The sequence below is a fragment of the Suncus etruscus genome, chromosome 4 (genome assembly GCF_024139225.1).
Source record: "Suncus etruscus isolate mSunEtr1 chromosome 4, mSunEtr1.pri.cur, whole genome shotgun sequence".
Taxonomy (NCBI): Eukaryota; Metazoa; Chordata; class Mammalia; order Eulipotyphla; family Soricidae; genus Suncus; species Suncus etruscus.
Genome location: NC_064851.1, coordinates 35,550,741 through 35,573,159, shown reverse-complemented (window position 1 = coordinate 35,573,159; position 22,419 = coordinate 35,550,741). Strand labels below are relative to the sequence as shown.

Here is a 22,419-nt window from a genome sequence, read left to right as displayed (position 1 = left end):
AATTTTAATTTATTTTTTAATAAATTATCTGAAGATAATTGGTTGCCCATAGAAAATGAAATTGGATCCATAATTCATATATGCACAAAAATCAATTCGAGGTGTATTAAATACTAAATGTGAATAGTGATCTATAAAAATGTTAAAATACAAGCTGAGGAAACATTTATTATACAGTAACATATAGAGAATTACGATCTACAAGTCATTAAGAAAATGACAAACAACCCTAAAGAATGTCTCATAGAAATGAAAAGACAAGCATTTCATAGAAAGTGAAACAAAACAAATTCCTAATCAAATTAAAGCATATATGCTTATTAGCACAGAAATCAAAATCAAAATCATACTAATAACTTTTGCATGTCTGAACTAAGGGGAATTTGAAGTTGAACAATGCTCAGATTGATTAGAATATGGATTAACATATTTAATAATTCAAGGATTATACATTAGTGTACAAGTGTTTTAATTCTGTTCGGCATCGCCTTGTATCCTAAATTTGGACATTTACGTGTCCTCTTCATTAAGATAGATAAACTTGCTTCTAAAGAGAAACTCCTGATTCTCTAGAGAACTCAAGTATGTATTAACTGGATTTTTCTCTTAAGTTCATAGTAGCATTTTTTAATATGACAAAAATCTTTGAAGTAGTCAAAAATGTCAATTAAGAGTAAATAAAATACATACATAATCAATAGTAATAAATGCAAAACTAGATTATAGTAAGAAACTAAATTTTATGTACACAAATGGCCTAAGTAAAACAATCAAGTTATGGACCTTGAAGGGCCCCTTAGTTCAATAGTTGAAATATATGATTTGTATACAGTAACCCATGTTTAATCTTCATTGCTATAGTCCCCAAATATTATTAGGAATGACATTTATGCACTAAACTTGGACTACTAAGCATCATGTGTAATCCAAAAACAAACAAAAATCAACACGAACTCCTACATTATTTTAAATATGGAATTATTTGTCTTTGTTCAGGGTCCATTCTAATGTTCTCTAAGTCAGTTTTGACTTATGTACTATTGTGGAACTATAGATCTTTTCAGTCATACCTACCTGTTGATCCAAAACTTTTACAGGAGGAAATTAAAAATTCTGTAAATCATTTATTAAACTTAATGATTTATCAAAAGAGTTGGCTTTGGTCACTGATATGTTGAATAGGCAGGAAATGGATGTTGAAAATTAAAATTATTTAAAATGAGAAAAGAACTTATAAAACTGTTATATATTGTTATTATAAAAGTACTTCCTTGAGAAAATGAGTTAATAAAATAAAAGAAACTTTAATAAGACAGGAAATGGAAGGTATAGTAAAAGTCTATATTAATAAATATTAATTAAAAGTGAAGTGAAATTAAGAAATATACTAGTATATATATAAGAAATATATATATAAATATAAATATATATATACTAGTATATATATATAAAAAATATACTAGTATCCTATATTACTAGGATATATCAACAAATTCTAATATATCCCAACATGATAATTTACTTCTATTTCTAGCACTGCCCCTCACCCAAAATTCAATGCTCTGGTACCAAAATGCATAAATTTTTCACAATACAACAAAATTCATGGGTGCAATACAAAGAAAATATATGTGAGTATCTTGACCCAAGATGCACAACAACAACAAAGGGAAGGGGACAATAAAGGTTTAAGGAAACTTTTTCTAAAGTAGGAAGAAAGCAAAAGGAGAAAGTTTTCAATTCAATCTTGGGGAAGGACACTGGAAAAAGTTTAGAATAGACATATTTTTTTAAAATAAAGTCAAAATTTGAATGAGTTTTCTTAGTGACTGTATACTGATTGTTAACAGGACGATTTAGCAAGAACTAAACAATTAAGTCTAAGGTTATATAGTTTTGGTTGATTATCTGATGCAAAAACTTATATCTTTCAAACTACATATTTTTAAGTATCATTCTATTTTCTCTCTATCTCTTTTTTTTCTTTTTCTTTTTTTTGGTTTTTGGGTCACACCTGGCTGTGCTCAGGGGTTACTCCTGGCTATCTGCTCAGAAATAGCTCCTGGCAGGCACGAGGGACCATATGGGACACCAGGATTCGAACCAACCACCTTTGGTCCTGGATTGGCTGCTTGCAAGGCAAACGCCGCTGTGCTATCTCTCCGGGCCCTCTTTTTCTTTTTTTAACTTTTGGACTTTACCTGGAGTGCTTATGGATAATGTCTGTCTTTGTTTGTGCTTAGGGGTTTCTGTGAAGTATAGGGATTTAAATCCAGGTCAGTCATATGGAAGACAATGCCCTGCCTGCTAAACTATTGCTCTGGCCTCCATGAATATTGTTTCTTACATTTTCTTTTCATATTTTATATAATCAATTTATATCAAAGTTTTTATTTTATATATTATGCAATTATTTCAAGGATCCTAATTATGGAATTTTATAGAAACAGAAATTTATAAAACCTTATCACTTAACTCTCATGAAGACATCTATAACGAGTGGCATAATGTGATCAGATGATAAAAACTTCTTGTGGAATTTTTATTTTATAGTTGTTTAAGTAGTAAGTTTCTTCAAGTCCAGAGGCATTTTTAGTCTGTGTCACCAGAACCAGAAATATACTTTATTTAATTGTTCTTCTTTCAAATATCCAGCAGTACAATTAAGAACACCTTATGTGAACCTGAAACCAAACAGGAAGCTATAAGAGAAAATGGCCTAAAAGTGGAAATTCTCCATAAAAATTAAAAGTAATTATTAGATGAAACACTGGGATTACATGATACAGTTGCTAGAACCCTATAGACAACCGTCATTATGTATTGATCTTAACTATAACAAGTTATATTTAAAAAACACATATACACACAATTCCTCTGAGTAATAAATATTTCAAAGTCAAAAAAGTGGGAAAAATTATCACAACAAAGTAAAAAAAAATGATAACCTAAATTATGACCTAGCTTCATATGAACATGATGTATGAGGCTCTGTTTTCACTTTATTTTATAAGATCCAATATCATATAACTACTCTAACCCTACTGAATGCAAGCGTAAAATGGAAAAACAAAAGTATCAATTATTTAATAGCTTTGTTTGTGAATTGTCTGCACCTTCCAAAATATTTTCTAATAGGACTAAGTAGATTCACTTTTATCTAATGTTTTATGTGAATGTGTTTGATTGAAGTGTTATCTGGTAAAACTGATAGTTAAAAATAATCATATAAAATGATCTAAACATCCAAAGGTCTCAAGAGTATAAACTATGCCAGTATTTCTCATTTTCTTTTTTTGATTTTCAGCAGTGCTTACCAGTTTGAGAAATATGGCTTTATAGATTAATGAATAAATAAATGCCGGATGAATAAAATCTGTTTGAAGAATATTAGGAACATTAACAAGAACTACTTTAAAAAAGTACATTTTCTCATTCTTCAATCAATAAATATTGAGGGGCTGCAGATATAGCACAGCAAGTAGGTATTTGCTTTGCACTCAGACAAACTGGGCTTGATGCTCAGCATCCTTTATGGTTCCCTAATACCACCACAGATGATTCCTGAGCACATAGCCAAGGCTAATCCCTGAGCATCACCTAGTGTGCTCTCTCAAAATAGATATTGAGTACCTGTTGTATGCAAGTACTATGAAAATTTCATGTTTTACTCAATAATTAAAAATATTCATAATCATATATTTAAATAGAAGGTTCTAAAAGGATTGTAGAATTCAACTTTGTAAACATGTATTTATCTAATTCTCTTCTTATGTGTATTTGGGTTATATAAACTTAAAAACAATGTTTTGTTTGTTTTATTTTGGTTTTGGTTTTTTAGGCCACACCTGGTGGCACTCCGCAGTTACTCCTGACTGCACTGAGAAATCATGCCTGCCAGGCTAGAGGACGATATGAGATTTTGAGGGTTGAACCCTGGTCAGCTGCAATCAAGGTGAAAGCCCTACCCTCTGTGCTATTGATTCGGCCCTTAAAAAAATAAATAAAAACATTTTTATAAGAAGTTTTCAAAATATATCAGCTTCTCCTTGGCTCATAAATACTAAATCTTCTGACTGAGGGACTGCGGATAATATCTTTGCACTTTGCACTGTAATTGAATATATAGAAATGTCATAAATGTATGCTGAGTGAGTTTGGAATACATAAGTGAAAAAGAAAAGACAGTCAATAAATAACAGATGTAAATAAATACCTAACTAAAAGGTGATGACTTCTATAGAAATAAAAGGGTAGGATGTGAATAATGTAAAGGAATTTAGGAGAACTAAGGTTGTAGAGGTGGCAGGCTCTAGTAATTGAGTCTTGAAAGATCTTATTGACAAAATGATATATGATCAAAAATTTGCTCAAATCAACCATGTAGCATACCTTTATAAAATGAATCTAGGGAGAAATATCCTATGTAAACTCTTTAAGACAGATTTATACCTGGTATGCACAATCAACAGAAGAGCGACTGTTCAAAAGAAATAGTGACTAATGCCTACATGGAAGTAAGGGATAAAAGAAGGTGCAATTGATTTGAATCTGCCTGCCATAACACAATCTGTATAACACATTGCTTTTACATATAGATTTGTCTTATTTTATTTCTCTTTTATTTTATTCACTTCACAGACAATTGTAGAATTTGCTTGCTTTCTCAAAATAAAAACTTTAACAACCCTATTCTGAGCAAGTCTACCTTTATACTTTCGCCAACACATATGCTCTCTTCATATCTCTGCCATATCTTGGTAATTTACACACCATTTAAAATACTTTAAATGGATTTTAAAATACTTAAAGGTTGCTGTCTAGTCCAACCTTTGTGGAAAGCGATATGGAGATTTCTCCAAAAGTTGGAAGTTGAGCTCCCATATGATCAGCTGTACCACTCCTAGGGATATGTCCTAGGAACACAAAAATACAATACAAAAATCCCTTTCTCACACCTATATCCATTGCAGCATTGTTTACAATAGCCAGACTCTAGAAATAGCCTGATGCCCCTCAATAGATGAATGGCTAAAGAAACTATATATATATATACATGTATACATATATATATACATGTATACATATATATACATATATATACATGTATACATATATACATATATATACATATATATCATACAATGGAATATTATGCAGCCATCAGAAGAGATGAAGTCATGAAATTTTCCTATACATGGATGTATATGGAACCTATTATGCTGAGTGAAATAAGTCAGAGGGAGAGAGATAAACACAGAATGGTCTCACTCATCTATGGGTTTTGAGAAAAATGAAAAACATTTGTGTAATAATTCTGAGACAAAATAGAGGAGGATTGGAGGGTCCAGCTCCCAACATGAAGCTCACCACAGGGATTATTTAGTGCAGTCACAGAAATAATTACACTGAGTACTATCAGAACAAAATGTGACCGAATGAGGGAAGTAGAAAGCCTGTTTAGAGTACAGGCCAGTGTGGAGTGGGGAGGAAGGACACTTGTGATATTGGTGATGGGAATGTTGCACTGGTGAAGGTTTATATATATATATATATATATATATATATATATATATATATATAATAACACATACATATATATACATATATATATATATATATATATATAATATATATAATCAAAAACAAAAAAGAAAAGATAAGATAAGGCCTCCCAATGCTTACCACAGGCTGTGTTCTTTACACTGTATAGAAAGAGGAGGTACAGTAAATGCATCCATATACATCTCAACCCAGGCCCTTCGCCTGGTCTGTATTGTGAATGGGGGGACAAAAAAATAAAATAAAAAACTTAAAGGATTTTATATGTTATGTTTATCTATAATTAGTTATCATAGTTACTACTCTTGCAATTTTCTTGGTATGCTATAAATTGAGTTCATATAAGATCAATAAGTCAAGCAATAATAAATATGTATCAATAAATATTATTTTTTTCCTAACTGGACTACCAATGAATATTTCATTTATCAAGCTTAGCTATTCTCAGATGTTCTCAAGAACTTTGTGATTAGGAAATCCTTCAGAAAATTGATATTAGGAGACAAGAATAATGTACAATTAATTATAGTTTTCACATTAATGGAAGATTTAATTTCTCTCATTTTAAATAAAATGAGATGACTAGGTTTAGTATGAAAGACAAGATCAAAGTTTATATTCTTGGAACCAGAGCAATAGTAGATCAAATAGGATTCTTGCCTTCCAAGCAACCTTCTTGCATTTGATCATCAATATCCATATGTCCACTCAGCACCGCTAGGCAAAAATGTAACTAGAGTGAAGAGCCAGGAGTAGCCCCTGAGCATCATAGGATTGACATCCCTCAAAAATCAACAAAGAGATTATCAGCATAAGCTTTGACTAAAACCTATCTCTTTCCCTGAGCAAACAAGTTTTAAACCGTAATACATATTGATTGAAATAAACAAAAAGTTTTATTCCAGATTACATACAAAAACTGCCTTATAGATGCCAGGAGAGAATTTGGTGGTTTGTACAGATCAAAATTTCCGCAATATTCTCTTAGCATAATAAAGCCTAATCCAGAGCAAAGAGCTAACTCTTCAATTCTCTAAAGGCTGTGAGAAAAAAAATGAACCTGCAACAGAAAAGTTTGAAGCTAGCAGAAGTTGATTCCTTAGGCTTAAGAAAGATGCTTTTTTTTTTTTTTCAAAATGTAAGTACAGCTACAAATTTTAATATAGGAGCAGCACAAGTTATCCAAAAGATCTTTCTAAGATAATTGATGAAGGTGATTGCATTGAACAACATGCATTAAATGCCAGATAAGAAGCAAAAGCCAATGCCTGGCTTCAAAGCTTAAAAAACATAAAGCAGGACTAACCGGTAAGCTCCGCGCATGCCCAGAAGACCGAGCCGCTGGCTCCGCCCAGGTCCTCTCCTTTGACAGCTCGGGCTGGCCAGTGGCTGTACTGCGCGGTTTGCTTACCCCGGGAGCAACTCCTCTCACTTTGTTCCCATCTGATCACAATCGGCCTCACCATGGCTTCCGGTCACTCAGTGCTGATGCGGCTGGTGGCCTCATCCTATTCGATTGCACAGAAGGCTGGGGGGATCGTCCGGCAGGTCATTGCTGAGGGAGACCTGGGCATTGTGGAGAAGACCAGCGCCGTGGATTTGCAGACCAAGGCAGACCGCTTGGTTCAGATGAGCATATGCTCCTCACTGGCACGCAAGTTTCCCAGACTGACCATTATTGGGGAAGAGGATCTTCCTTCTCAAGAAGTGGACCAGGAGCTGATTGAAGATGGGCAGTGGGAGGAGATACTGAAGCAGCCATGCCCAGCCCAGTACAAGGCCATCAGGGAGGAAGATCTTGTGGTCTGGGTTGATCCTCTAGATGGTACCAAGGAATATACTGAAGGGCTCCTTGACAACGTCACTGTTCTTATTGGAATTGCTTATGAAGGAAAGGCCATAGCTGGAGTTATCAACCAGCCCTATTATAACTATCAGGCAGGCCCAGATGCCGTGCTGGGGAGGACCATCTGGGGAGTTTTGGGCTTAGGTGCCTTTGGGTTCCAGCTGAAAGAAGTGACCGCAGGGAAACACATCATCACGACCACCCGGTCCCATTGCAACAAGCTAGTGACAGAGTGTGTTGCTGCCATGAACCCTGATGACGTGGTTCGCGTGGGTGGAGCAGGAAACAAGATTATTCAGCTAATAGAAGGCAAAGCATCTGCATATGTGTTTGCAAGTCCAGGCTGTAAGAAGTGGGATACGTGTGCTCCTGAAGTAATTTTACATGCTGTAGGAGGCAAGTTAACTGATATCCACGGCAATGCCCTTCAGTACAATAAGGAAGTGAAGCACATGAACTCGGCAGGTGTTCTGGCCTCCCTGAGGAATTTTGACTACTATGCTAGCCTTGTTCCAGAGTCTGTGAAAAAGGCACTTGTCCCCTAAAGGGATGGCTCCTTCGCTTAGCACTTGGTTCTCAAAGCCACACCTTATCATATGGATGTAATTAGTGGTCTGCCTTAATCACAGTTACTGAGCAATTCAGACTTTGTTATTTGGGAGTGGAAAAATGATTTAGAGAGCTTATTCTGACTAATCACCTGCACCATGTTGGCATCTGGAGAATTTGTGAAGTGCTGTGATGTGTATCTTTTTCTCCTCCTGTTGATAAAAATTCCAGTGGACTGTCCAGTTTTGCTCTGCAATCAGCATTCCTATGTGAACACGTTCTTTAGGGCACAGAAACACAAGTTGTAACTTGAATTATACTGTTTTTCATAGTAATTTTTAAAGTTTTCCTATTCCAATGACTAAAAATGTCATGTTGATGAAAATACATTTATGGGTAGTCTCTTTATAATAAATTATTTAATTCTGAAAAAAAAAACATAAAGCAGGTTTACCTTCCTGTTCTCAGTTCATTTATGACTGTGGTGACTTTAAATTAAAACTAATTTTTTGACATTCAAAAAATGCTAGAGCTCCTAAGAATTATGGTAATTATGTTTATTTTTTCTGTGTTCTTTAAATGAATTAACTCTACTTAGATGTCAGCTCAGCTGTTTACAGAGGTTTACAAATTACTATAGACTCACCATTGAGATATCTTTCTCAGAGGAAAAAACATGTAGATGTCAAACATATTACTAAGATGGCCAGAGCACTAATACAGAAGGTAGGGTGATTTCCTTGTATGCAGCTTAACCAGGTTCAATCGTCAACATGACATATGGACCCCAAGTCTAGCCATGAGTCATTCTTGAGCACTGAGCCAGGAGTCATCCATAAGCACTTGAAGGCTATGATCTCTAAATATAACAAAAGTTTTCCTAATGTAGTCAAAGGAAACAGAACTAAATAGCTGGGAACTAACAGAACTGAGCTTACTTAAGAGGGTATGGAAGAGGTGAATAGGAGGAGTCCTTAGATTGTTGGAAAGTGAGAACTTGATTGGCCAATGTGGCATTGGAATATTTTATACATGAAACTGTCATTAACATTATTGTAAATCATGGTACCTTAACATATACAGAAAAAAAAATCACCACTAACTGACAATGCCTCATGTTACCCAAGATCTGGTAGATATTTCCAAACTGGTTCCCTCATTTTTGCTAATAGTATAACCATTTTGAATCATATGAACTAAGGCATCACTTAATTTCATATTTTATTGTTTAAAAAGTATACTTAGAAGCCTAAAATCATTGTAGGCAAAGAATTTTCATATAAATAAGAACAAATTTGAAGAACTTCTAGAAAGGAGTCAGTACTTTAGATGCCATTAAAGATTTACATGAATAATAGAAGGAAAATATCTATTTTAATGTATGTTTAGAAAAAGTTGATTCAACCCCTTTTCCATATCTGAGGTGCTCAGTCTTTCACTCAGTGAAATAAGTTTAGATTTACTGGCAACAGAAATAAGCTAGAAGAATGTAAGGTGGGGCTGAAGATGAAAATAAAATGCAAAAATCTCGATTAAACTTGAATGGATGAGGAGTCTTTTCTTCTGGATGAGCAAAGAAATTGATTTCATGAGAACAAATTTACTCTTGGCAAAGATGCTGTGAACATTGTTAGCTTTAGAATATCACATAAACTTACTTGATAAAGCAGTGGCAGATATTCAAAAGTGTGGCTCCTGTTTTGAAAGAGGAAAATCTGGGTAAAATGCTATCAAAGTGTATACCATGCAATATAAAAATTCAAGAAATGATGACTCATTTGCTGTGTCAAACTATTGGTCTTAATATTAAGTTGCCATAGACATCCTGACTTCATTAGTGACCTGACCAGTCAGCAGTCATGAAAATCTTGTTTAAAATAAAACCCTCCACCAACAAAATCATTACAAAGTTTTGGTTGATAGTTATAATTTTAGCAATAATCTATTCCTTCAAATACATATTTTATATATTTCTTTCAATTTGTCTTTCGATTAAATTTTTATTACTAATATATCTTTATATATAATATTTTAGAAATAAAGTGATTTGATTGTTAAAAAAATTTAGTTTCTATAAAAGCTTTTTTTAGATACTATGAAACCCATGTTTGATTTGATTTATTGTAATGTAATCTATTGTAGAAATCTACTTTCTCACTGTTCTAAATGTTAGAAGTACAAATCTACCAGGTATACTTTCTGGTAAGAGTTCCTGACTTGTGGAAGACCGATATTTTCAGTGTACTGAAATAGCTTTTTAAATATGTGCACATGTAAGGCCATCAATCTAGAACTTTACCTAATGGCCCATTGTATTTAATGACTATCTTTAGTTAAATTGGGGTAACAGCTTCAATAGACAAATGCACAAAGGGAAATATTTTAACCCATTGTAGAGATCAACAACTAAAATGTGATTTTGTTTCATATATGTTTGTTTGTTTGAGTGGGGATCACACCAAGTGACCTTCCTCCTTCCTCCTTCCTTAGGAATCATCCCTGGCTGTGTTTGGGAACCACAAGTGGTATCAGGAATCAGAACAGAATAAGCCACATGCAAGGCGAGCATCTTAACCTCTGTACAATCTCTCTGTCCCCAAGTTTGAAGACAGATCACATATAATCTTTTATATTTAACACTGTGGTGACAAAAGCTGATTATTTTCTTTAGAATTCTTTGTTTTATGATTCTACATTCTATAAAGCAGGGGTCCTCAAACTTTTTAAACAGGGGGCCAGTTCACTGTCCCTCAGACCATTGGAGGGTCTGACTATAGTAAAAACAAAACTTATGAACAAATTCTTATGCACACTAAATATATCTTATTTTGCAATGAAGAAACAAAACAGATACAAATACAATATGTGGCCCATGGGCCATAGTTTGAGGACCACTGCTATAAAGCAATAAAGAATTATTACCTTCTCATTATTTTTGGCTTTTTACTAATGATTGAATTAAGGAAGAGACAAAAGTTTAGAAGGTACTCAATTTGAGTATTAAATGTTAGCTTTAAATACTAGTTTTGAATATAATTGGAATAATTTGCCTGAATTTATTAATTGAATTCTATATCACATATCTTTGAATTAAAAAAACTAATTTAACTTGCTAATCTATGCAGAAACATGCAAAACAGGATTCATAAAGCAATAGAAATGTTTCTTCAGGCTTTACTATAGGGTCAAAAAACGGAGTTTGGAAGACAAAGAACGTAAATTCTTTACAAAGAATTTTTGCGTGGAGCAGGATTTTTGGCTAGCACAGGCGGGCAGCTGGCAGGCCTCCGCATGTGCCAGCGGCCTCTTGGCCCGGCTTAGGGTAGGGGGGCTCGGACATGGGTCACCCGACCCCCCTCTCCCCCTTTCCTCCGGATCTCCAGGTGGGTTTCTGGAAGGAGCTGATGGGGCACCCTGGGTTTTCCCCACTCCCTGGCCCGGTCCGGACTCTGGCCTAGGGTGGGGCTTAAATCCCCGTCCTTCGGGCTTGGGAGGGTCTCTCTCCCTTCCTGGAGCAGGATTTTTGGCTAGCACGGGCGGGCAGCTGGCTCCTCCCAACCATTAGTATCCCATATTTACTCTTCTTAACTTCAGTAACAAACAGTTCTATTCTCTGACCAAAGACATACAGTAGATCTAACAAATCCCAGAACTACTTAGAAGGACAAAAATTGAACACATATTGAACACATATATCTTTTGAATATTTTATGGGTATTTTCTTTAACTGATGTATCTCTCTATATATTCCTCTACTATGATGTTTCTATCCACTTTTCATCTTGTCTTTTCTTTGTAAGCTGTTCAGTAAGGATTGTTGGTGGAACTGTCCCTCAGTTTGATGCCTATGATTGAACTATGTCATGGAAATTGCTGGTCTTGTTCCCATTGCATTCAGATGCACCAATAACGCTTCACGGCATTGATCCTTGTTTGCATAGACACATTAAAATGGGAAAACACCATACATACAGATAAGTTCTTATCTAATAAATCTCAGTACAATGTACCTTACACCCTGAACATTGATATAATGACCTGGCACAGGCCTCAGAAGAATGGGCATCCTCCATTCACGCCAGAACCAGGCAAGCTATCTACGAAACATCCAAGGTCTTTTATAGCAACAGCTGGAAGCAGTCCTCTACCAGGAAAGACACTACCAAGGGTCTGAGATCGACCTCCTAAAAAGAGACTTCCGTTTACACTGAGAAGACTTGACAACAACAATGACCTGCTCTACAGGACATGGTTCTCTCTATTGCCCCATAAGTGTGAGGTGAAATGAGAGGATGCTCCACACCATCCTGACTACAATATGGGATATGCAGACTCCAGGATCTTTAATACAGAAGCATGATACCAACAACAACAGAGACTAAGTGAGGAATGGAGGTGTATTGCCACTACAGAGGATGACTTGAATTGGACAAACTAGTGTGCCTGGAGCCTAGAGTCAGTCCTGTGCCAGGAAACTTCAGGGGTAGGGTCTCCTTGTATTTAGACCATAATTTGCCTTTCCATATCCCTTATGTTTTGGTGGGCCTATGCCCACTTTAATGCCACTTTAATACCGTTTTTTACTATGTTCCCTTGACTCCAATCCTTAAGAAAAACAACCCACTAAAATTTTTGAGCCTAACTTAAACTAGTAAGCATGTGCATGGAACTAGAGAAATGTACTTTGCCCTCAATGTTTAAGGAGTTACATAAGTCTAATGTCTTTAGATTATATTTTGTGCTGCTAAGTATGTACTACAACTGGGGATTTGAGGGACAAAGTAATTGTATTGTACATGGGTTCAGTTTTGTTTTTCTTAATGTTCTTTGGCTGAAAGTTCAAGGCTGGGATATCATCGATGGGACTACCGAGAATTCTGTTTATGGGTGATTGGGCTTCCACTGTAACTTTACCCTGTCCTCTTTCTTTGCATCTTTGTTGTCATAATTAAAATAATAAAAAAAATTAAAAAAAAAGAATTTTTGCAAGATATCATAATCAAAATGTACACTGATATATATATAATATTTGTCTAGTTAATTCAAAAATGAAATGACACTTTTCAGTTTAATTACACAAATATCCACTGCCTGCTTTTAAGTTATCTTAATGTTTTATTAGATATTTAAAGCTGTCTAATCACCAGCAACAAATCTACTTAGAACATATGTACTAGTACTCTGAAACAGAGATCATTTTATTTGAATGGAATATAACTTGATCTTTCTCCAGTGGCATTGAGAAAAATAAAGCATGAGCAGTCAGCCACCCTTACATATTAGCATTACTATTGAAGCCAATTTTATTGTAAAAACCATAAGTATATATTATTTTTACTATAATTATAATGATTTATAGGTAATATATCACCATCAATTTAATCATGATTCTTTATTTTATTATAAAACCAGGATTCTTTATGTGCCAGCGTAGAAACATTCCACCAAATCAAATCTGTGAGGAGAAAGGGAAGAAAGTGTTCTCTCATTCCAAGTAGTCCAAAGATATCCATCTAATCTTTTCATTTTTCAACTAAGAAAAGAGACACAGGTTAAATAATGAAATACATTTTGAGATGCATTATCCTTACAAATGTAATGGCTTCATCCCAGGCTACCCATTCAGCTCCAAATCTGGTCAAATAAACAAATTAATAAGAATTTTAAAAGAAATTTTTGCACTATAGACTGGTTATAAAGTATATACATTTTTTTCTGTAAGCTTTGCCCATCAAGTGCACCTTTCAATCCTGGATAAGAGGAATAATGTTTTTAAAGACGACCAGAGTATAAATATATCCCGCATTTGTGTTTGTGTGTGGAGGTATGTTTGTGGCATCTTTTTACTCACTAAGGAAAAGTTAAGCAGTTTTTTAATATTTTGTTTTAGTCACATACTTGAAATACGTTTTTAAACTCTAAAATAAAAGCAGCCAAACAAAGCAGCATTTATGCATAACTACACTGAACACATCTGTGCTCTTCATACTAGAACACATTACAGGAAAGAAATACATAAAGAATATAAAAGGACACAAAAGACCTTTGTAAGGATCTCATGTACCAAAGGGTCATTGTTCTATTGCAGTCAGTGCTAATGGTTACAGTTATAAGGTGGTGACTTCTATAACACTGTCATGAGTTATAACCTTGAAAGTAATATGAAAAAAAAAAAGGCAAAGCTGACCCAACAAAGACAGATAAAAAAAATGTAACTGTGGAGTAGAGATAACTTTATACCAGTTGCTAAGGGCAACATACCATTGATGGATAATGTAATAACACACATTAAGCCACACTTATACTAAATAAGTCCACAACAACATTAATATTCATAGCAGCAGGAACACCAAGCTGACTGAGGTAAGCAAAGGTGTTGATGATGACTACACCTCAGGGAAAGGCTTACCCACTTAATGACCCAGCAGGATGTATAACAGTGGAGAAGCAAAGGACACGAGTTTCTGTTTTATTTGTCCTTGCTTTAGCTTTACTACCCTGTGTATTTTTCTTCTTTTTTCTGCATCTATGTTTTATAAGTTTCTCTAATTGAAGATAATCTATATTTTTCTTTTTATAATTTTACGGCACATCTTCTCATGTCACCAAGTTTCATGACTTTTAATGTATCTTGACTGTTGTGTCCTGCAAAACAACTGTCTATTCTTTGTGGGGAAGGTTGGACCACACCTCACATTGCTCTGGACTCACTCCTGACAATCAATTATAGAGATGACAAGGGGATCAAAACAAGGTCAAATCACACAAGGCAAACACATTAACCTAACCTTGTACTGTCTTTCCAGTCCCTCTTCTTTTTTTATTTACTTTTTTATGTTTCCTTCTGATAAATGTTGAAAACTAACTTCTATTAACTAAACCTCTGTCTTTTGCATTAGAAGTAAAGATGGGCTTAGTGCTGGTTGGCTGAGAAAGAGAAAAAAGTAAGAGTGTAAAAAGATTGTACATATTAAATTTACTTTTCTAGAAAAACTATAATGTTGAAAATTGTATGACACAGCTAACACCCCTTTAAATTTATTCTTCACTGTTCTCAGATTAGTAGTATATGGATAACTAGACTATTTATGGCGAATGCCAAAACTTAATCTTTATTCTCCCTCCTCATGAATGCCTACACTATTGTCTCATGAGGAGCCATCTGACAAAATAACTTCAGAACTTCTGCTAGGCCATTTGAGTCCTTTTGTTAGAAAGCACCTTGAGGGGCCAGAGCGGTGATGCAGCGCTAGGGCATTTGCCTTGCGAGAGCTAACCTAGGACAGACCCGGTTGGATTCCTTGGTGTTCCATATGGTCCCCCAAGCCAGAAGCGATTTCTGAGCACATAGCCAGGAGTAAACCCTGAGCGTCACCGGGTGTGCCCCCCAAAAAACAAACAAACAAAGAAAGCACCTTGATTAGAATGAGTGGATCAAGCAGAGTAACTTTAGACCTTATGACAGATTTGATGTGGAGTACACATGGTTTGAACATGAAATACCATACTTAGCTTCTTTTGATAATGGTCTCAAATGAGAAGTGTCCTAAAGACTTAACTTGACTATTAGAAAATCATAATCTCAAAAATGTATGCATTTGAAGAACCTTTGAAATGATTTAGTTTAAAAGTCTCCTTTTTTTTCTTTGCAATTGACTTTAAATAATTTGCCTAAAGTGGAACTATAGTGATTATAACTGAGGAGACCGTAGATTGTTCTAAACAAATAATAAACTTTCAAGCAAGACCTTTGAACTCATTGAAGAAAAAACATAGACTATGGAGTCAGGCTTTTTATCCTGGTAACAACATTTACTGTGGATCTCTGACTTTGGACAAGTTACTTATTCTCACTGCACCTGTTTATTCATCTGCAAAATTGGATTAATAAAATTATATACTTCATTGGACCAATAGAACAACTATGAAGATTTAATAAAGTAATAAATGTAAAGTTATTATAATAGGCTAAATATCATAAGAGCTCAAAAATTTTTAAATCATATGGATATGGTAAAAATGTTCATAGAAGTGATCTGTACTTAGTATTATTTTCTTAATAATTAGTTAATTAATGTATTTATTATTCATACCTTCCCTCTATTGCTGTAATGTTCCAAGTTAAATCCATGCTTGGCTGTACTGCTTGTGTATACATTTTTTTGTGGTGATTTCTTGGTGCTTGTTACCCTGTTTTCACACATAGCCAATAAGACTGTTCTCTCGGTCACAGTTTTGATCATTCTTTTAGGTGTGATACTCACTAGTAGTTATTACATTTAGTTTTAGAGTTCATACACCCTGTCTGGAGTAATATAGAAAATTACTTGAGGTTGGAGGGAGCACAGATTTGAGAATCCAGAGTCTAAAACCTCAACAGCAGCACTATCAGGTGCCCTTCCTGAGAGCTGACATCACATAGCCTCATAGTGACAAAAACAATAGCAACAACAACAACAACAAAACCAAACTGCTTTAGTCACTGAGCCATTTTCTGACTTTAAGTTCTTGCATATTTTTTATCTCAATTGTGCTTATTCCCTGATTTTCTCAAATCCATTTCTATATTTCAAGAACCTTTCCTTGAGGCCGGAGCCGTGGCCCAGGGAGAGGGTGTTTGTCTTGCATGCTGCTTTATCAGGGACTACAGCGATTAGATCCCCTGGCGTCCCATATGGTCCCCCAAGCCAGGAGCAATTTTTGAGTGCATAGCTAGAGTGACCCCTGAACGTCACTGGGTGTGACCCCCCCAAAAAAAAACCAATCAAGAACCTTTTATTTAAGCCTGAATATAGTTTATTTCACTGCTGATTTCCAAAGACTGACACTTCTATTACAGGTGCTCAGTAAATACATAAAAACAGATCGATAGCTGAAATTTTTATTAACTTTTATTAGTTATGTTTTTGTGTTTGGAAAAAGTTTCCAAAAATATAAATTTGTATGTGCCTTTATATTTTAATTAAATACATATTATATTTATTATCACAAACTATTTATTCCTAAAATAATATCAAATCTGCCTATCTTTTGATGATCTCCAATAACTGTGGCAAGCTCACCTATAAAATTTCCTAGAATTGTTTTTCAAATGTTTCTGGTTTATGATTGATGCTACCAAAGTATTATAAATCCAAGCATTGTGTTTTGTCATCTACAAAAACTAATATTTTTTAATCAGGTTAAGATTATTTTAAAAACTGTATTTTTGGTTTTATTTTTCTTGGTGGGGATACAACAAGCAATGCTTAGGACTTACTTCTGGCTTTGTATTTATGGGTGACTTCTGGAAAAGCTCTTTGGACCATATGCAGTGTCCTGGACTTATCAAGGGCTATCTGCATGTGATGCAAATACCTTGATCCCTGAACTGCCTCTCTAGTCTGAAAGATAAAACATCAGAGCTAGAATCTCAAGCTTACTATTAAAAATCTTTGTGATTTTAGACTACTCAGACTCACGGGGTCTCAATTTTGCCAATGTAAAAATTCAATGATTAGATTAAATAAATTGTTTCCAAGATGTTCTTACTCCTAAAAGACCAAGGCCCTATAAATTTGAAAATAGAGTTGCTTTGCAGTTAATTAACTTTAATAAATGTCGGTCTGATGCACAGGGATTCTAATTTAACAGCACTTTCTTGGAAATACACGTGACCTTGTGATCCTGGTCCAATGTAATTTTTGTAGGAACATATTATTGTATCCTAATAGACTATAACTTCAAATTCACTCTTATTTTAGACTTCCAATTACACTAATAAGAATGGGTCACACATTGATAATGCTTAAGAAAATAAGAATATTACAAATAAGGTATTCTAGCATAGTTTCATGCCCAGGATAACTGTACTTTTGTTATTAATACGCTTTTTAGACATATAATTGACCATTAAAAATATAACTTCCTATTGGGCATCCTATTTGTGAAGTAAGCCTTTTTAGCTAAGTTCTTTTTTCTTAAATTTCCCTGCTTCCCTTTGACCCAACTAAAAATCTTGTGTGATCCTCATAAAATTCAATTTTTAATAGATTATTACTTTAGCTAAAGGATCTTTTTAGACTATTGATAAAACAGTGACATCAATAATGATACTAATTGCATTTATGTGCTGTGGGGATGAAAAGAAATCAAAATATAAATTAACTGTAAAATATTTTTTAATTATCGTATTAGTTCTGAGTAGTACATTATTCCTTAAAATTTTTTTCTGTCCAAATCACTGTTACAATTAGATCCTAATGTTTAAAAATAAAGACTATTACTAAATGGAGTAAGACAAGTAATGAAATAAATAGCAAAGTATCTGCAGACATTCAAATGTACAGATAAAGCATAATACAAATGAATCATTGAAATATTTTTTGTTATTATTTTATTTTGAGGCCATACCTGGTGGGACACAGGGCTTATTCCTGACTGTGCTTAGGTATTATTCCTGGCAGGACTCAGTTGACTATGCAGTGCTGAGGGTCAAACCAAGCTAAATAGCCTATAAGGCACACTGTACTGTCACCGAGGCTCCAGAGTTTCAGAGACTTTTAAAAATCTTTATATAATTGATATACCTCTTTCTACCATGACAATAAAGGTAATAATATAGGTCTAATGTTTTAGTCACAAATTTTTATGTTATTATCATTATTATTATTTAGACCTAATTTCTAAGCATAGGCACATATTAAGATAAATAAAGGTTAATAATAGACTATTAGAGTAGAATGGTATCATTAAAATTAACTTAATTTCTTATTTTTTTATGTCAAGAGAGAATAATAGATAAATTTTAAATTTCAGGCATCAAAGTATGTGGACTAGTCTGGGTCAACTCATGATGATATGGGAATAAAATGAGCAATCCAATAATATCCCCATGTGAAAAATAGAATTACATTATATTGATCAACAAACATCTCTGTATACAAAATAAAAAACCATTTTAAAAATAAAAACATTTAAAAAATAAAAATCATGTTACTATTCCAATTTATGGGGACCAAGGAAATGTTGTCACATAATAGAAATCTCTACAGTCTAGAGTACTAGATCATAATGAGATCATCCATCAAATCAATTTGGCCCCTGATTTTCTGGTGGCTAATATGAACTCCACAGTAAATTAATTTAATCTTACTTTATAAATTTCAGTCTTACTACTATTCAAAATACTCATCCTTGCTTTGCTTAAAGGAACTGCCTCTTCTAGTACCAATAATGTTTCTAATCAATCTGTTAATGGAGGAACCTCAGACTTTCCATTTCAGCCAATTACTTATGAGGACGTCGGTGCACTGCTTCGCTTAAGACAGAATAATAATGCTGGGGCAGATAATTTAAATCTAAAGCTATTTAAGCCAGCTGCTTCATTAAGAGGTAAGCCAGTAACTGATATTTTTAATTTAACACCATTTTCTGAAGCTCTCTCATCAATTGGGATGTGTGCCAGAGTAATACCCTCATAAAGGGAGAAGTAAAACAGACTTGAAACAGTGTAGTGGAGAAATAAAAGAAATTGATCTAGGGCTATTTTCCACTATTCGTATGATTTATTTGGTAGTCGTCTATTACTACACTTCAATTCAAATGCTTGGAAGGAGTAGGGATTAAAATATTAAACTGGATGTACAGGTTATGGAAATTAAAGTAAGCAGCTAAGAGAGGGGTATATGACTAAATATAGGACATAGAAGGTAAGAAACATAATGAGAAATCAGAAGACATTTCTGTCTGTGAGTTTAATATCTTTTAAGATGACAAATATATTACAATTACGTTGAGGTCACAGTGTGCTAAGTCCAGTTTAGCAATAGAAAACTAGAAGATTCAAATGCTGATGAGAGGAAAAAATACATAATTAGTCAATATCTAATACAATAAATTAATGTGCTCAGAACCACATAAATAAAGTATAGTCACAGTAAAGAGCACAAATGATTACTCTATATAGGTCTTTAAAAATATTTCACTACAAACCGACATTTGACAATAGTTGCCTAGAAAACAATTTGGGGTATTTTTTAAAAAGTAAAATTTATTAATTACAATAAAATCAAAAGAACCTAATATCATAGCAATTTGATACAAAAAACTCATTTCAAAATTTACATGCATAGTTTTCTGTAAATTTAAAAAAAATTTAAATAAAACTAAATTTAAAACGTATTCTGTAAATCTAAAATTGTAAACACATAAGCATCTGTATAAATATAACATGATAGTATATATATTTTTAATAAATATAATTTTTATTTTAATCATAGTGGCTTACATATCATTGACAATAATATTTTTGATACATATTAACATAAAATCAGGGAATTCCCATCACCCTTCATCCCCGTTTCCATCTTACTTCCCATATCCTCCTCCCTCACCACCGGGGCTGCCAGAATAAGTGGTCCCCTCTGTGCCTAGCTTACTACTTAGTGGTACTACCCCTGTTTGGTCTTGGTACCTGCCTTATTTCCCACTCTCAATGGAAGGCGGGACTAGATAGTTTAAGTTATGTGGTTTTGTTTGAAGAAGAGAAAAGTAATAAAAGGGAAAAATCAAATACGCCAAAAATGGGCAGAGTCCTTCTGGAGGCTCTCATCCTAGGTTGGAGAGACGAAGGGGAAAAAGAAGGTGAAACACCACAACAGTACAAAAAGAGGTGTCAAATAAAATATCCAGTGAACACTCCAAAAATAAAGATAAGCACCACATAAAAGCCATGGTCTTGAGATAAAAAAAAAAAAACAAAAAAAAAAAAAAACATGGCAGAGCACATAAAGGAAGAAAAGAAAAGAAAAGAAAATATCAATGGAGACAATAACTTTCAGGTTCATTTACTCTCCCCCTTGGTGCTTTTGTGGTGTATGGAAGACTTCTGCTCTGTCCTGAGTGATTAAAATCTCTGTATCTAGAGATCTTGGTATCTGCACAGGTCAGGGAGTAGAACTTATGATGAAGTCTTTCTTTGTGGTTCTAGAAGTTCTGTTCCCTCGGTGTAATTTTAATCCATCTTCTGTGGTTTGTGGTCTTGGTCTTTGCGCTGATCCTAGGATGGGGCCTGGGATAGCATCTTTCGTTATGTTTCCAAAAGACCAATTCCGTTGCAATCGTCTCAGACAGACCTCATGGTTGTTGTGCAGGTAATAGCTCAAACCCTAGACTAGGGCTTTTTTTTATTGGTCCCAGGAAAAATACAGTCCCATCATGGTTCTATCAGCTAGTCATCTCTAAATCATGATCTTGGCATTTGGACAGACCAAAGAATGACAAGTCTTCTGATTTTGTCTTATTGTTAGCTGGTGAGGTAGGATAACCTGCTTTTAGGTCAAGTTGTTACCAGTTTCCACGTTGTCAGGATATCATATTAGAGCTGGCACTTGTTGGTGTCCGGACAGTAAATAAGTATATATATATATATATATAATATATATATATATAATATATATATATATATATAAAAACCCCAGAAAACTACATATTTTCTTCCTTTTTTTTCTTCTTTCTTCCTTCCTTCCTCCCTTCTTACCTCCCTTGCTCTTTCTCCTCTCTCTTTCCTTTCTTTTCTTTTTCTTTCTCCTTTCTTTTCTTTCCTTCCTTCCTTCTTTTCTTCTCTTTCCTATTTATTCTTCCTTTCTCTCTCTTTCTTTCTTCCTTTCTTTTCTTTCTCTTTCTTTCTTTCTTTCTTTTTTCTTTCTTTCTTTCTTTTTTCTTTCTTTCTTCTTTTTCTCTTTCCTTTCTTTCTTTCTTTCCTTTCTTCTCTTTCTTTCTTCTCTCTCTCTTTCTTTCTCTTCTTTTTTTCTTCTTTCTTTCTTTCTTTCTCTTTCTCTCTCTCTTTCTTTCTTTCTTTCTTTCTTTCTTCTTTTCTCTTTTTTCTTTCTTTCTTTCTTCTCTTTCTTCTCTTTCTCCTCTTTCTTTCTTCTTTCTTTCTTTCTTTCTTTTTCTCTTTCTTCTTCTTTTCTTTCTTTCTTTCTTTCTTTTCTTTCTTATCTTTCCTTCTTTCTTTCTTTCTTTCTTTCTTTCTTTCTTTTTTTTCTTTCTTTCTTTCCTTTCTTCTTTCGTCTTTCTTTCTTATTTTTCTTTGTCTCTCCCACTGACCTGGAAATAAATGAATTATGATCTATTATATTATTCATGATCTTGAAATAAATTAATTCCTAAAAAAGAGAAAACAGGAAAATTTTTAATAATTATTGAAATGCAATTTTATCATAAGCTCTAAGTTTGATCAGATGATCAAACTGCTATGAATTAAATATATTACACTTTCTCAAATCAGTTAGTCAAGTTAGATTTAATTTTACAGGATACCAATCTGGCTTTATTTTTAAATATAAATGCATAGATAAATAGAGACATAGCAAACAAGAATACATCTTCAAATTTTCGTGTCCAAAAGTTGATAGTAGAGAATACTAGCTACATTATAAAACTTTTTATAAGCTTGTTACTAAATAGAGTAGGTCCTTTGA

At 33.9% G+C, this 22,419-nt stretch overlaps 1 protein-coding gene and 1 non-coding gene across 2 annotated transcripts; both read left to right on the top strand.

Annotated features, from left to right (window-relative positions):
* The first annotated feature begins 5,668 nt into the window (after nucleotides 1–5,668).
* Nucleotides 5,669–5,796, top strand: LOC126007939 (small nucleolar RNA SNORA51). Its single transcript, XR_007495407.1, has one exon. It is a non-coding gene; the product is annotated as a small nucleolar RNA SNORA51 (small nucleolar RNA).
* Nucleotides 5,797–6,920: 1,124 nt separating this feature from the next.
* On the top strand, nucleotides 6,921–8,401 carry LOC126006119 (3'(2'),5'-bisphosphate nucleotidase 1-like). Its single transcript, XM_049771466.1, has one exon. It carries the CDS (start codon nucleotides 7,027–7,029, stop codon nucleotides 7,951–7,953), a length of 927 nt encoding a protein of 308 aa, XP_049627423.1. The 5' UTR covers nucleotides 6,921–7,026; the 3' UTR covers nucleotides 7,954–8,401.
* The last annotated feature ends 14,018 nt before the right edge of the window (nucleotides 8,402–22,419 follow it).

Coding starts and splice junctions, on each gene's coding strand:
- LOC126006119 (XM_049771466.1), top strand. CDS start 7,027: ATGGCTTCCGGTCACTCAGTGCTGATGCGGCTGGTGGCCTCATCCTAT.